The sequence below is a fragment of the Malaclemys terrapin genome, chromosome 20 (assembly GCF_027887155.1).
Source record: "Malaclemys terrapin pileata isolate rMalTer1 chromosome 20, rMalTer1.hap1, whole genome shotgun sequence".
In the NCBI taxonomy this organism is placed as follows: domain Eukaryota; kingdom Metazoa; phylum Chordata; order Testudines; family Emydidae; genus Malaclemys; species Malaclemys terrapin.
Window position 1 is genome coordinate 13,061,610 of NC_071524.1, and position 15,370 is coordinate 13,076,979.

At 68.5% G+C, this 15,370-nt stretch overlaps 1 protein-coding gene across 1 annotated transcript; it reads left to right on the forward strand.

Moving 5' to 3' along the window:
- Positions 1–1,763: 1,763 nt before the first annotated feature.
- On the forward strand, positions 1,764–15,328 carry VASP (vasodilator stimulated phosphoprotein). Its single transcript, XM_054009888.1, is given in 15 exon segments — positions 1,764–1,868; positions 8,729–8,900; positions 9,736–9,904; positions 10,165–10,228; positions 10,746–10,789; positions 11,217–11,353; positions 11,355–11,474; positions 11,737–11,855; positions 12,203–12,263; positions 12,530–12,581; positions 12,857–12,902; positions 13,833–13,872; positions 13,875–13,910; positions 14,438–14,495; positions 14,806–15,328. Coding segments are annotated over 15 exon segments (1,191 nt in total). The 5' UTR covers positions 1,764–1,833; the 3' UTR covers positions 14,844–15,328.
- Positions 15,329–15,370: the final 42 nt, after the last annotated feature.

The window sequence follows — 15,370 nt, forward strand, 5'->3', positions numbered from 1 at the left end:
TCGGTGGCAGGTCCTTCAGTGCCACCGAAGACCCGGAGCGAGTGAAGGACCCACCGCCGAAGACTAGGAGTGCTGCCCAGTGAGTACAAGCCCGTGTTTTTTTACGTTTTTTTTTTCAGTCATCCCTGCCAGGGCCCCGTCAAAACTGTTCGAATCGGGCCCCGCACTTCCTAAAGCCGGCCCTGTCCCCAGGGACAAACCCAGCGTGGGCCTCTGATTTCACAGTGGGATGCCGTGGAAGGAAATGATGTCATCTGGTCAGGGCTGTGATGTAACAAGTCCAAAGCAGCGTGCGAAGGGATCTCACTAAGCTGGGTGATTGGGCAACAAAATGGCGGCTGAAATTCAGTGTGAATAAATGCAAAGGAAGGCACATTGGAAAACGTAATCCCATCTGTGCCTACAAGAGGATGGGGTCGAAATTAGAGATCTTGGCATCGTTGTGGATCATTCTCTGAAATCACCCGCTCACGGTGCAGCGGCAGTCAACAAAGCGAACAGGGTTGGGAACCGTTCGGAAAGGGACAGTAAATATCATATTGCCACTAGATAAATCCATGTGCGCCCACACCTGTAATACCGCGGGCCATTCTGGTCACTCCACCTCCAAAAAGGTGTATTGGAATTGGAAACGGGACAGAGAAGCGGGTGTTTAGAAAGACGGGGATTGTTCAGCTGGGAAAAGAGATGACTAAGGGGGGATATGACAGAGGTCTATAAAATCATGACTGGTGTGAAGAAAATAAACAAGGAAGTGTTATTTACTCCTCATAACACACGAACTAGGGGTCACCGGATGAAATTAACAGGCAGCGAGTTTAAAACAGACACAGGGACGAACTTGTACCAGGGCCGCCCGGGGGGGGGGGGGGGGGGGGCAAGTGGGGCAATTTGCCCCAGGCCCTGGGCCCCACAGGGGCCCCGCGAGCCCTGGCCCAGCGGCGGTCCGGGTCTTCGGCAGTGCGGGGCCCTTCAGTGCTGCCGAAGACGCGGAGCAACTGAAGGGCCTCCCGCCACCGAAGACCCGGACCGCCACCGGGTGAGTACAAGCACCGCAGCTCCCCCGCTTTGCCCCAGGCCCCCTGAATCCTCTGGGTGGCTCTGACTTGTCCACCCAACGCACAGTCACCCTGCGGAACTTGCTGCCAGGGGATGTTGCGAAAGCCAGAACTATAACTGGGTTCAAACAAGAACTAGAGAAGTTCATGGAGGGCAAGTTTATCAATGGCTGTCAGCCAAGACGGACAGGGACGCAACCCCATGCTCTGGGCGTCCCTAAACCTTTGACTGCCAGAACAGGGGATGGATGATCAGGGATCACTCGATCATTGCCCTGTTCTATTAATTCCCCATAAAGAATCTGGCACTGGCCACTCTCAGAGACAGGACATTGGGCTAGTGCGGCCATTGGTCTGACCCAGGGTGGCCAGTCTTATGTTGAGTTAAAAATAGGCATAGCTGGGAATACAACCCAGGAGTCCTGGCTCCCAGCCCCCTGCTCTAAGCCACCAGGCATCACTCCCCTCCCAGAGTTGGGCAGAGAACCCAGGAGTCCTAGCTCCCAGTGCTAAGCTGGGCAGAGAACCCAGGAGTCCTGGCTCCCAGTCCCCCGGCTCTCAGCGCTAAGCAGGGCAGAGAACCCAGGAGTCCTGGCTCCCAGCCCCCCCACTCTCAGCGCTAAGCTGGGCAGAGAACCCAGGAGTCCTGGCTCCCAGCCCCCCCCTTCCCCTTTGCAGAGGGCGGTGGCTGGGGGCGGGCCGAGCCGAGCGGTGCATTGTGGAGCCGCCGGAGCGCAGCAGGGGGTTGGAGCCCGCAGCAGCCGGGACCGGGACCATGCGCCCCCAGAGCCGGGGCAGCCAGGGGCCCAGGTAGGCGGGAGCCGCAGGCAGCCCATGGGCCCCCGCCTCCGCTGCGGCCGGGAGTGAGCGCCCCGAGCCCGGCCCGTGCGCCCCCCGCCTGCCCCGGAGCGCCCCGGCCCGGTTCCGAGCGGCACCATGAGGTGAGAGCCCGGTCGTGCGCCCGGGGCGCTTTGTCCGCGGCCTGGGGGGCCCGGCGCTGGGGAGGTCTGGGGGGCCCGGCGCTGGGGAGGCGGCCCTGGCCGGAAGCGGAGCCCCCAGATCAGGGAGGGGTCCCCTGAGAATCACCCCGGTGCCCCTTCTCCCGCACCCGCCGTTGGGGGCGGTGGGCGGGGGGGGACGCCTCCCGTGGGGCCGCGAGCCCCCACCGGTCCTGGCAGGGACTTGGCTCCCCTGCGCCCATCCCCGTGGCCCCCCACCCAGTAGCTGGGAGCCCTGAGGTTTGCCCAAGGGCAGCATAGAACCCAGGCGTCCGGGGCGGGGCCGGTGTTGTGCAGCTAGCGTGTCTCGGGGGGGCAGCTGCGGAGGCCCCCAGGATCGCTCCTGGCTGGGGCAGCGTCTGCCTGGTTCCCCCCCCCCCCCCCGCGGCTGGGCGAGGAGACATAGAGGGCCCCTGCTGCTGGGGGGTTTGAGCTAGATCCTGTGGGGCAGGGGCTGACTAGTCTCTGATGTCACAGCCCTGGAGTGGAAGTGGATGACATCGTCTGCTCAGGGCTGTGATGTCATGGTTAACCACTGGCAGAGCCGGGGATAGAACCCAGGAGTCCTGGCTCTCAGCTGCCCCCTCTCCTGTTCCAACCACTAGAGCCTACTCCCCTCCCAGAACCAGGGACAGAACCCAGGAGTCCTGGCTCCCATCATCCCCCCTCCCCCCCCCCCCACCCTGCTCCCACTCCCAGAACCCAGGAGTCCTGACTCCCAGCACACCCCCCCCCCACTAGACCCCACTCCCCTGCCCGCAGTTGGAGTGTAGCAGTGTCGTTGAGTGACACTGGCTGTGGGTGCAGCCCCCCCCCCGTCTGCAGGGGGCTGGGACAGGAGGTGTGTGGGGAGGGGGCACGGCTGCTTCTCCAGCTGGTGGAACTTACCCTACTCTGGCTAAGGGGGGGGGTGGGGTGAAGATCCTGCAACAGGGGAGCCCCATCCCTGCCTGCAGGAACAGCCCCCCTGCCCCCCCCCGCAGTGCTCACAGTTGTGCGGGGGGGGGGTGTCCCAGGAAAGTCCCCCCCCCATTCCCGTGCTCCGCAGCTGAGGGTGCCCCAGCTGTCTGTGCCGGGGGGTTGGGGCTGCCCGAGTGGTGACCCTCACTCCTGGGCTGGGCTCAGCTGTTGGTGCTAAACATTCCAAAGGGGGGGGGGGGGAAATGCTCCTGGTGCTTGAAATTCCTGCTCTGTTGGGGGGGGGCGTTCCTGAGCTGCCCTTTGACCCCCCCAGGCCTGGGCTACAGCAGATGATGAGATTGGCAGGTCCTGACCCCCCTGAGAGCAAAGGGCAGAGTCCCCAACTCGGCTTAGAGCCATTTGGAACTGCTGGACAAGGGGGGTGGGGGTTTGCGGGTCGGGGCATTGGCAGAGCTGGGGGGGGGCTGTGGGTCAGGGGCTGGGGGAACTGGGAGTGTTGGGAGTGAGGGGCACTGGCAGAGCCGGGGGGGGGGTGAGCCCAGGGCTGGGCTGGCAGGGGGCTGCGGGTCGGGAGTGAGGGGCGGGGGGGAGGGCAGATCAGTATCTTCCCAGGTCGGGCTCCGTCTGTGGCTTTGCCCTGGGCGGGGGCCGTGGAGCAGACTGGGGGGTGTCTGGCTTGGAGGGGGCCGGAGCCGCAGCGTCTGCGTATTACTAAAGAGCAGGAGGAAACGGCCACAAGCACATCCTGGCTCTCCCTTCCCCGTGTGTGTGTGTGTGTGTGTGTGTGGGGGGGGGGGGGTGTCAATGGCCCCCTGGCCTGGGGCTGGCCTATGGGTGACAGGCCTGGAGGCAGCCTGGGCTGCTGGTCCTGAGCTAGACCAAAGGGGGGGGTGATCTTGGGAGGGCCTGGGGCTGTGTCCCCCAAATGGGCCGAGCCCCCCTCTCCTCCCCCCCCCCCCCGCTTCCTTGCCCCAGTGCACTGGGGCCCTGCTCATGAACGTCAAGGGTTCCGACCCCCACCCCAGTGCATTCTGGGCCCCCCTGTCTCAGTGTGCTGGGAGCAGAGGCTGCTGGGAGCATGCGGGGGGGGGGGCCTCGTATTGGCTCTGGGAGCAGCTGCAGTGGCCAGTGCTGGGGGGGGTGGGCTGGCCAGGCTGTCTGCTCCAGCCTGGGCTTTACTTGGGACACGGGTATCTGGCTGCCCAGCTCTCAGGAGCGGCTGCTGCATGGACCAAGCGGTGGGGTCCCTGCCCCACGGAGTGTGGGGGGGACCCCTCGGCTGCTGTCTGGCCTGGGCCGGGAGGTGTTGCCAGGAGGGTCTCGTGGGGTATTCGAAGGGTGAATGGGGGTGGGGGGGCTCAACCTCCCCACCCCACCCCCAGTGCCTGCGGACACAGCCAGCCCTGCTGGGGGGTTAGCGGGACCCCAGATGGGGGCTGTCCCCACGGTGCCCTCAGCGCAGGCACTGGGGGTGGGGCTGGGGAGGGTCTGTTACACCAGAGCTAGGGTCTGTCCAAGTGGGTCCCCTCTGTCCCCTGACCCACACGGCCAGGCTGTGGAGAAACCCCAACTCCCTCCCCCCCCCCCGCCCCTGCCATACCACAGTGAGCAGGAAGTGACTCAGGGTCTCACCCAGGAAGTGGGTGGGGGCTGGGGAACAGGGACCGTCCCATGGGGGTGGGGGGCGGCTCCTGAACTCAGGCCCCAGCTTGGCCAAAGCCGAAGCCCCTGGACTCTGGGTATGGTTGGAGCCAAAAGACCCAGGCTTGGCTTCACCCCAAACTCACTCCTGCACGTTGGCATGCTCCTCCCCAGAGGCAGCTGCCTCTCCCTCCAGCTTTGGTGCCTCCCTGAAGGTCAGGCCAGGTCTGATCCCAGCCCCCCTCCCTCACCCCACCAGTAACCAGTTGCCCGCTGGGTGGGGTGGGGGGGTGGTTATGGAGGTGGAGGGGTTGGGGGCTGCGGGGTCTCAGCCCTTCCTCTGGTTTGTTTTAGTGGTGGGTGGGTTCCTGACCACCCCAAACAGGGTGATGGGGGTGGGGGGGGGGGAGTGTGCCTGTTTCCCATCCCCCTTCCTCCCTCCCGCCCCCCATCTGAGACAAACAGGCTCTGTCCTTCAAACCTGCCCTTATATGGTCACAGATAGCCGCTCCCCCCCCTTCTTGCTTCAGAGTCCGGCCCTCCCCAGGTGCTGCCTCCCGGGCTGGTGCCCCTCCCCCTCTGGCTGGGGAGCTGTCCCGTGGGGGGAGGGACGGGCTGGCTGTTCCATGGTGCTGGGGGAGATGCTGGGAGGACCCTGGGGGAGGTCTGGCAGGGAACCCCCGGGCTGGGCCTGGGAGGGTGTCAGGTGTGGGGGCTGTCAGGCAGGGAAGCCTGGGGGGGGGGCTGGTGCTGGGGAGTCAGGCAGGCAGAGAAGCACGAGGTGTGGGTGGGGGGGATTGGCTGAGCCGGGTCCCTGACCCACAGCCAGCACTGCCTCAGTCTCTGGGCCAGCTGGCCGGGACCCGCTGCCACCACTCCCAGGGCAGCTGGGTGCCCCACGGGATCCTGCTGCAGCTGGGCCTTGTGCCCCCCCCCCCAACAGCGGCTGGGGTGGGGTTCTCCTCTTGGCGTGGGGGAAACTGAGGCACCGAGGGGCAAGGACTAGCCCAAGGTCACGCAGCCAGTGGGGGATAGAACCCAGGAGTCCCGGCTGCCAGCCCCTCCCCCACCCCCTCCCATGCCCGCAAGCCGTTGGGAAAGAGCCGTGACTGGTGGAAGTGGCTCGTGGTCAGGGCCTGTTGGTCAATTGCCACCAGGCAGACAGCCTGCGAGGCGCCCATGGCTGGGCAGTGCCGGGGGAGGGGAGTGTCTGGAAGTCCTGGGGGGGGGGACCCAGCGGCTCTCGGGGTGCTGCCAGGCTCCCGGTGTTGGGGTGTCACTGGGGGAGGAGGCAGCAGCCTGGGCATGGCCCCCCCTCCCCCGCAGCAGCTGGGCCAGGCCGGGCGGCTGCCGCACCCTGTTTGGATTGTGGGAGCGGCAGCTGCTTCCGCTTGGCCCGCGGGTGCCTGGGAGCGGCTGGGAGCTGGCGACATGTCTGCCCCCCCCCCGTCGGGCACCCTGGGGCTCATTGGGGGAGGGGCAGATCTGGGCCCCCAGGGCGGCTGAGTCTCCCCTCGGCCTTCCTGTGGGAGACAGGCCAGGGTCCCAGGTACCCCCGCCAGGCTCAGAGAACACGGGGGGGGGGGGGGAGGTGCCCCAGGTCCTGGGGGGCAGCGGGAGTGTTCAGGGGCCACCAATATCAGCAACTCAGGGTGTGAATTAGTGTCCCCACACACACACACTCTGCCGGTGCCCCTCACTCCCGACTCGCAGCCCCCTGCAATCTGCGCCCTGCCCCCAACTCTGCCGGTGCCCCTCACTCCCAAACCCGCAGCCCCCTGCAATCCGCGCCCTGCCCCCCACTCTGCCGGTGCCCCTCACTCCCGACCCACAACCCCCTGCAATCCCTGCCCTGCCCCCCACTCTGCCGCCGCCCCTCACTCCCGAACCCGCAGCCCCCTGCAATCCGCGCCCTGCCCCCCACTCTGCCGGTGCCCCTCACTCCTGATCCGCAGCCCCCTGCAATCCCCGCCCTGCCCCCCACTCTGCCGGTGCCCCTCACTCCCGACCCGCAGCTCCCTGCAATCTGCGCCCTGCCCCCCACTCTGCCGCCGCCCCTCACTCCCGAACCCGCAGCCCCCTGCAATCCGCGCCCTGCCCCCCACTCTGCCGGTGCCCCTCACTCCCGACCCACAACCCCCTGCAATCCGCGCCCTGCCCCCCACTCTGCCGGTGCCCCTCACTCCCGACCCGCAGCCCCCTGCAATCCCCGCCCTGCCCCCCACTCTGCCGGTGCCGCTCACTCCCAAACCCGCAGCCCCCTGCAATCCGCGCCCTGCCCCCCACTCTGTCGGTGCCTCTCACTCCCGAACCCGCAGCCCCCTTCAATCCCCACCCTGCCCCCCACTCTGTCGGTGCCCCTCACTCCCAAACCCGCAGCCCCCTGCAATCCCCATCCTGCCCCCCACTCTGCCGGTGCCCCTCACTCCCAAACCCGCAGCCCCCTGCAATCCCCGCCCTGCCCCCCACTCTGCCGGTGCCTCTCAATCCCGACCCGCAGCCCCCTGCAATCCCCGCCCTGCCCCCCACTCTGCCGGTGCCCCTCAATCCCGACCCGCAGCCCCCTGCAATCCCCGCCCTGCCCCCCACTCTGCCGGTGCCCCTCACTCCCGACCCGCAGCCCCCTGCAATCCGCGCCCTGCCCCCCACTCTGCCGGTGCCCCTCACTCCCGACCCACAGCCCCCTGCAATCCCCACACTGCCCCCCACTCTGCCGGTGCCCCTCACTCCCAAACCCGCAGCCCCCTGCAATCCCCACGCTGCCCCCCACTCTGCCGGTGCCCCTCACTCCCGACTCGCAGCCCCCTGCAATCCGCGCCCCTCCCCACTCTGCCGGTGCCCCTCACGTCGGACCCTTGGGCCCCTGCAATCCCCGCCCCCCCCTTCTGCCGACGCCCCTCACTCCTGACCTGCAGCCCCCTACAATCCTGCCCTGCCCCCCACTCTGCTGGTGCCCCTCACTCCCGACCTGCAGCCCCCTGCCCTGGCAGAGACGGGGTCATGGATGAGCCCGTGGAGGTGGGGCGGGCTGGAGCTGGCTGGTCAGGCCCCAGGCAGGATGCTGGGTGCTTTCCCCCCTTCCTCCCCCCCCCGCTGCTCCCTGCGGCCCCTTCCCTGGCTGTTGGTGCCCCCCTGCCAGCAGGGCCCATGTGCAGGGCAGCCGGCCTTGCGTGACTCGGTTCCTGTGCGGTGGCTTGTGCCCGGCGTAATCTTCCTGCAGAGGAAACCCCCAACCCCCGCCCTCGCGGCTGGTGCCTCCTGGCCGGACAGCCAGCAGTCCCCGTACGGGCGGCTCTCGGCCCCTGCTGGAGTGCTACCAGCGATGGGGAGGGGCCGGGGGGGTCTGCGTGGACACCAGTGTATGTGGGGGTGGGGAGCTGCCCTGCGATGCACGTCCTGGCCAGAGACCCTTGCCCTGTGCTCAGTGCCCGGCGGGGCTGGGCGTGTGGGGCTGGGAGCCCTGGCAGAGCAGAATGGCTGGAGGTGGAGGTGCCGCTAGTTCCCCTGGGCACCGCTGTGGGGTGGGGGCGGGGCAGCACTCTGGGGGGGCTCTTGGGCCTGGGGCTGGGACATTCCCTCCTCATTGGGCAGCCTGGTGTGGGGCCAGGAGCTCCGAGGTTGCGACCTCAGGGATGGTCTCTCTGCCCCCCCAGGCAGTGTGTGTGTGGGGGGAGGGGGTGTCTCCTTGGAGTGGGGACGCTTCTCCCCCTTGGGATCCCACCGCTGGCACCTGTGATCTGTGCTGCCTTCCCCAGGACCCAGCAGGCAAAGAGACACGTTGGCCCTCGCCTGCTCTGGGCTGTGGGCATAGCCCTCTTGTTGGCTTAGGGTCAGCCCCCAAACCAAACATCCTCTGGGTTCTGTGCCTGACTCTGCCATTCCATTCCATTCGCCTCCCTGTGCCTCAGTTTCCCCTGTACAGTGGGCTGATCCCTGTCCCCTGGGGTGCAGAGCCCCCTAGAGTGTCTGGGCCTGGAGTGCACTGAGGGTTCCCCTGTGCTAAAGGGTGAGCTGCTGGCTGGGCTTGGGGGGCTCAGCTGGTTCACTTTGGCGTGGGGAGGGGCCTGCAGGAGCTCCTCCCCCCATGTTCACCCCCTTCTCCCTCCGCAGCGAGACGGTCGTCTGCGCCACCCGCGCCACGGTGATGCTGTACGACGATGCCAACAAGAAGTGGGTGGCGGCGGGGAGCGGCCCCCAGGCTGTCAGCTGGGTGCAGATCTACCACAGCCCGGGCAGCAACACCTTCCGCGTGGTGGGCCGCAAGATGCAGGCGGACCAGCAGGTGTGGGGGCTGGGAGGGGGGCCCTGGGACCTGCCAGGGAACAGGGGCTCAGGCTGCGCCCCAGGGGAGGGGCTGTTGGAAAGGATGGTCCCGCACCCCCTGTGATCTGCCCTGGTGGGGGCCCGGGGCGGGGGGTGTGTGTGGGGCTGGATCCCCCTAGGGTGAGGCAGAGCTGTGCATGGGGGGGCTGGCTCTCCTGGCCAGTGTTCCAGTCTCCCCCCCCCTCCCCTCCCCCAAGTGCCCCCTCCCCAGAGTTTGAAGCCTGTCCTGCCCCCCAGGCTGCCTCCCCCCTAGGAAATGTGGCCTGGGCCCTGACCTGTGGGTTTGGGGCTCAGGCTGGGGAACCCCCCCCCTGCAGGGCTGAGGACTGGGTGGGGGGTGGACACCTTCTGCTGCCCCTTGCTATGGCAATTGTAGGCTTCACTCTGGTGCCAGAGGGCACTGCCAGCCCCCCGTGCTGTGCTCGGCAAAGCCGGTGCCAGGACTGGTGGTCCGGGCAGGGCTGAGCCCTCCCCACAGCCCCTCCTGGCTTCCACGCCAAGGGGGGAGGGGTCCTCAGCCCTGCCCCATCATCTTACCCTTGATGCTCTGCCCCGAGCTCGGGTGAGAAGCCAGGCGTCCTGTCCCCCCATGGCACCAGCCTGGCCTCAGCCCCTCCTGCCCCCTGAACAGGGCCATCCCCATGCCCAGGCCGGTCCCTGGGGTGCCAGCTGCTCTTGGTTGTGTCTCACCCCCCCCCCCCCCAACCCCGTGGCCTTGGTATGGTCTGGGGGGGCGGGGGGGGGACTGGAATCCCATGGGTCCCTGCTGACCTGACTCCCCCCTCCCCCCTCAGGTGGTCATTAACTGTGCGATCGTGAAGGGGATGAAGTACAACCAGGCCACACCCAACTTCCACCAGTGGCGCGACGCCCGCCAGGTCTGGGGGCTCAACTTCAGCACCAAGGAGGACGCCAGCCAGTTCGCCAGCGGGATGCTGCTTGCCCTGGACCGGCTGGAGGCGGGTGAGTGAGCGGCGCCCGGCCCCGCCCCCATCGCCCAGGGGGCTGGGCACGGCTTGGGGGGGCTCAGGCTGGAGACGCAGGGGCTTGGCCCCACGGCAGTGCCAGGGTTTGGGGCACTGGAGGGCGGGTTGCCCTGTGGGACCTGTGGCTGGGAGTGGGGAGCCGGCTCTCTGATCTTGGGGGGGAGGGGGAGAGGGGGGGCGAGGCTGGGGGGTGGAACCTGTTGCTGACCTACACCCCCATTCTGTGTCCCGGTGCAGGCTTGGCTCCGTCCGGGCCCCCCCAGAACGGCCCCTCCCCAGATGAGATAGAGCAACAGAAAAGGTATGGTGTCCCCCCCCCCGCCCCCCCCCCCACACACACCTGCGCCCTCCCACCGGGTTCCCCCACCCTGTTCCCAGACCCCCGGTGGGCTTGGCGGGGTGGGGGTCGCAGGGACTGTTACCAGGGAGGGTCTTTGAGGCTTATGGGGGCGAAGGGGAGTCAGGGTGGCCATGGGGGGGGGACACACACATGGCTCCCGCCCCGTCCCATCCTGGGCCCCTCGGTGAGGGCTGCCCAGTTGCTGACGCCTGTGCCCCAGGGGATTACTGAAGTGACCCCCCCCCCCCGACTAAGCCCCGGAGCGGCTGGGGCGGGCACTGCCGGCTCAGCCCCTAATCGGCTTGCGGCTGGCGGGGCGAGCGGCTGTCCAGCATGTGTGGGTTCGTGGTGTCGGGGATCCTGGACCCGGGGTCCCCCCAGGCCTCGCCGCGCACGTGAGTGATGGGGAGGGGAGACACCCTGGGGAGGGGTCCCTGGGTATTTGTCCCCCCAGTTCTCACCCCGCTTTGTCTCCCAGGCAGCAGCTGGAGCAGGAACAGGAGCGCCGGGTGGCCAGTGCAGGTGGGTAATGCCGTGGGGGCAGGCGGGGGGGGAGTTAGGGGGCAGGCGCGGGTGGGGATGGTGGGGGCAGGCACTGGGAGTCGGGCTTGGTCTTTCGCACATGACCCCCTCTCCTTCCCCCTAGCTGTGTCTCTAGCCCCACAGGACTGTGCCTGTGTGTGTGTGTGTGGGGGGGGGGGGGGTGTCTCCCCACTGGTGCCTCAGCCCCAGGCCCGGGGGCAGCTGCTGCCGGGGGGGGGGGGGGGAGGGGGGGGCTCAGGGATTTAAATTATTGATGTCGTGGGGATTAGTTCTATCCACGGGTGGGGGGGGGCTGTGTGGGGCCCCCAGTCCCCAGGGTGGTCTTGCCTGGCTAAGAGGGTCCCAGTGGCATTTGCTCAGACCTCTTCCCCATCCCCCTCTAACCCCCCTCGGTCTTGTGTGGCAGGAGCTCCAGCGACCCCTTCGGGGGGAGGCCCCCCGCCACCCCCGGGACCGCCGCCCCCTCCAGGGCCGCCTCCGCCACCTGGCCTGCCCGCTGCTGCTGGGGGGCCGTCCCCCGCGACTGGGGGGCCACCACCCGCGACTGGGGGGCCGCCGCCCGCCCCCCCCTCTGCCTGCTGCGCAGGGCCCTGGGGCCGGAGGCGGGGGGGCCAGTGGCCTGGCAGCCGCCATCGCAAGCGCAAAACTCAGGAAAATCGCCAAGGTGGGTGGGGGGGCGGAAGGGGGGGGCGGAGTTGGGGGAGGGGCGGGGGGAGTGGGAAGAAGGTAGGGGTCAGGCGGCCCCCGCCCAGGCTGGGTCTGGCATTGGGAGTTGGGTTGGCCTGTCGCCTGCCCAGAGGGCGCTGGGGCTGGGGGGGGGTCCCTGCGGGGGGGCCCAAGACACCGAGCAGAGCTAGAACTGGGGAGGGGAGGGGGGATTGCGGCACTGGGCCTGATAATGACTCTGTTTCCTGCCCCCCCGGCAGCAGGAGGATGGCGCTGGGCCGGCGGGGGGCAGCGCTGGGACAGCCCCAAAGAACGAGGCCAGTCGTGGTGGGGGGGGCGGGGGCCTGATGGAGGAGATGAGCGCCATGCTGGCCAGACGGTGAGCAGGAGAGGGAGTGCTGGGTCTCCGTGTCGGGGGCGGGGGGCTCTGTGTTGGGGGGCTGGGGTGGTGGTGGGGGACAGGGGGCTCTGTTGTGGGGGGCTGGGGGCTCTGTGCCGGGGGGGGAAAGGGGAGCTGCCCTGTGGGTGTGGGGCTGGGGCATGGGGAAGTATGGGGGGGAACTGGGGGGAGATCCCAGATGTGTCCCCGATGCTGACTCTGCCCTGCCAGGGGGTCGGGGCGTCGCCCCGCTTGTCCGAGTGGGATCTGTGCCTCCTGGCAGGGCTGGGGGGGCGGGTGACTCTTGGGGCGGGCGCTAACCCCGCTCTCCCCGTCGCCCCCTGCAGGCGGAAAGCCACGCTGCCGGGCGAGAAGCCTGGGCCAAAGAAAGATGACGACGTTTCCAGCGTGAGTGTCGTCCCGTGTCTCCGCCTCCCCCCCCCCCCCCCCGCGGCCATGCCAGGGCAGGGATCTCCTGTTCCTGGGGAGGGGGGCTGAGCCCTGGGGCCTGGCTGGGCCGGTGCTGAGTCCCAGATCTGCCCAGCAGTTCAGAGGGAGCTGGCCCCACTTCTTGGGGGGAGGGAGATCCCCTGGGGCTCATTGGGGGGGGGGAGGGGGGCTCGCCCATGGCCGCAAGACCCACTTACACCCTTCTCCCCCCGTTCTGCCCCCAGCAGCAAGACGCCGCCGAACCCTCAGGTACTAGGACCCCGAGCCTGCCGAGCGGTGAGTTGGGGGGGGCCCGGCCAGCCCCCGAGACCCCTGGCTTCCAGCATGCCCAGGGGGAGGACAGGTGGAGCAGGGCATGCTGGGAGCTGAATGAAGAGGGGGGCGGGGGCTGGCCCTGCGTGTGGGGGGGCCCACGCATGGGGGGTTCACACCGTGGACTCTCTGCTGGGGTGGGGGGCTGGGTGTCTGAGACCCCCCCTCCCCCAAATTCCTCTCCCCATGGACCTCCCCAGTTAAAGTGCCAGACGCCCATTTCTCCCCTCTCTTGGCAGACTCGGTGCGGAGGCCCTGGGAGAAGAACAGCTCCACCCTGCCCAGGTGGGTGCTGCCGGGCCGGACCATGGCGAGGGTGGGGGTCAGCGCGGCTGGAGCCAGGAGGGGCCGGGCGTCTGAATGCCTCTCTTCCCCCCTCGCCCCCCGGGCATAGTGAGACCCAGGAGAGCAGCGACTCTCCCAGCCCCGCACAGAGTAGCACCAGCCTCTCGGGGTAGTGCCTGGGCATGGGTTGGGGCACCGAGGCCATGGGGCAGATACTGGGCAGACTGAGGGGTGGGGGGGCACACTAGGCCTGGCTCCAAGGGAGGAGAAGGGGGGTTACCCTGGACACGGGGGCTGGCGGAGCAGGGACAGCCCTAGCGCTGGATGCAGAGGGGCCCCTGGAGGGATGGCGGACCCTATGGCCAGGGGGTTTCCTGCTGGGCAGTGGTGCCAGGGCCCAGAGCTGTCCCTGAGGCTCCAGCCTGTGGAGCTGGCTGGGGTGTGGCACATGCGCTGCTGGGGGCAGGGTCGATGCAGAGCCCAAGGGCGCAGAGCTGGGTAGGGCTGTGACTCCCTGGCACGGTACCCGCAGGGCAGCAACCAGAGCCACATGGCCTGGCTTGGCTTCCCCTGATCCTTCTGAATATCTCCTCGCCCTGCTGTGCCCTTAGCCACGGAGTGATACCTCAGTCCTACCGTGAATATCTCCCCTCCGCCCGCCATTGCCCATGGGGAAACTGAGGCACCTGGCTTGGAAGGGGGCTTGCCAAAGAGCACAGTAGCACAGGTGGAGAAAGAACCCAGAAATCCTGATGCCCCTCCCGTAAGTGGGCTGCCTGTTAACTCTGGAACCTAATGCTGGCTGCGTGTCACCCCAAGCTGTGGCGCCCGCTCAGTGGCAAGCTCTCGGACGGGGGTGGGATCCCTGCCAAAGAGGGACATAGAGCTTCCGGGGGCTTCTCACCCCTAACTCCTGCCCCTCCCCCCCAGGATGAAATCAGCTGCCCCCAGCAGCACGGAGCCCCCCGCCCAGCACAGATGAGTCCTGACCTGGAGCGGATCAAACAGGTACCAGGGTGGGGGGAGGAGCCAGGGAGCCCAGCCCTGGGGTGACCTAAACCTGGGACTCTCTGCTCGGTGACTGGAGCAGGACCCCATGACCCTGAGCGTGGGCGGTGGGGGTTCTGGATTGGGCCGGTGCGGGGGGGGGGGGTGGTGCTGGAGGCGGGGGTTTGCATGGCATGGGAGTGGGGGAGGGATGCAGAGGGCTGTTGCCGGGCTTTGTATGGGGGATCGCTGGGGGGGAAGGGTGCCGGGGGTGTGGGAGTGGCTCTGCATTGGGGGGCGGGAGTGTCCAGGGGAGTGGGGGGTAGAGTGCTGGGGGGATGGGGCCTGCACATGGGGCAGTGGGGGGGGGTGCCGGGGAGGGGGCAGGGTTGTGCATGGAGGGGGGTGCTGTGTAGGGGGGGATGCACATGTGGGGGTGCTGGGGGAGAGGGGCAGGGCTGCAGGCAGGGGTGGTGGTGGGGGGAAGGGCTGTCCATGAGGGGGTGCAGGGTGGGCCGCACCCCCTAACGCTGCACCCCCTCGCCCAGGAGCTGCTGGAGGAGGTGCGCCGGGAGCTGCAGAAACTGAAGGAGGAGATCATCGAGGGTGAGCGACCTGTGGGGGGGTCACAGAGCTTGGTTCCTGCCCGCTCTGTGGGGGGAGGGGGGGCGTGGCATGAGGGGTCCGGGGGAGTGGGGGCGTTCTCTGTGCGTGCCCCCAGCCCCACACAGACGCCCCAGCCCCTGAGCGAGAGCCGCTTCCCCCCACGGGCTGGTTCAGCTCGGAGCCCCCTGGCTGCTTCCCGGTGGCCGTGGGGCGGCCTGGCCTGGCCTGGCGCGTCTCCCCCTCTGCCCGCCCCATCTGGCTCCTGGCCCGGCACTCACCCCTTCTCCTTTCTCTCTCTCTCTCTCTGCAGCGTTCGTGCTGGAACTGCGGAAGCGGGGCTCGCCCTAGCCCCCCTCCCCCCATCCCGTCCGGCCGGGGGTCCCGGGGCTCCCGAGGCGCCTGTGCCGCATACGGGTTTATCGTCTTTGACACGCACCCCTCCCCCTCACACTTGAAGCCCCTCCCCCATGCACCCCCTCCTCCGGCCGGTGGTTACCGGGGCGCCAGCCCCACTGTGCAATTCCAGGGGGTGGCCCAAATTCCTGGAGACCCCCCCCCCATCCCCCTGGGGCTGCCCCGGGAGCTCCCAGGCTGTGCCTTACCCCGGGGGCGGGAGCAGAGCAATAGCGCCCCCTGCAGGCTGCTGCCTACCAAAGGGCCCCTCCCCCCAGAGAGCAGGGCTGGGGGGGGTCTCCTGGAGGAGTCGGTGTCATTCCTGCCCCCCGGGGCAGACGCAGAGCTGCCTCCCCCTGGGGGCCTGGCATGACGGAGAGATTCCCTGCAACACCCCTACCCTGCCCTGAATTGGAGGGCCAGGGCCCCCCAGGGATCCCCACAGCTGTACACCCCCGCGGGGATCCCCCCAGCCCCGCCCT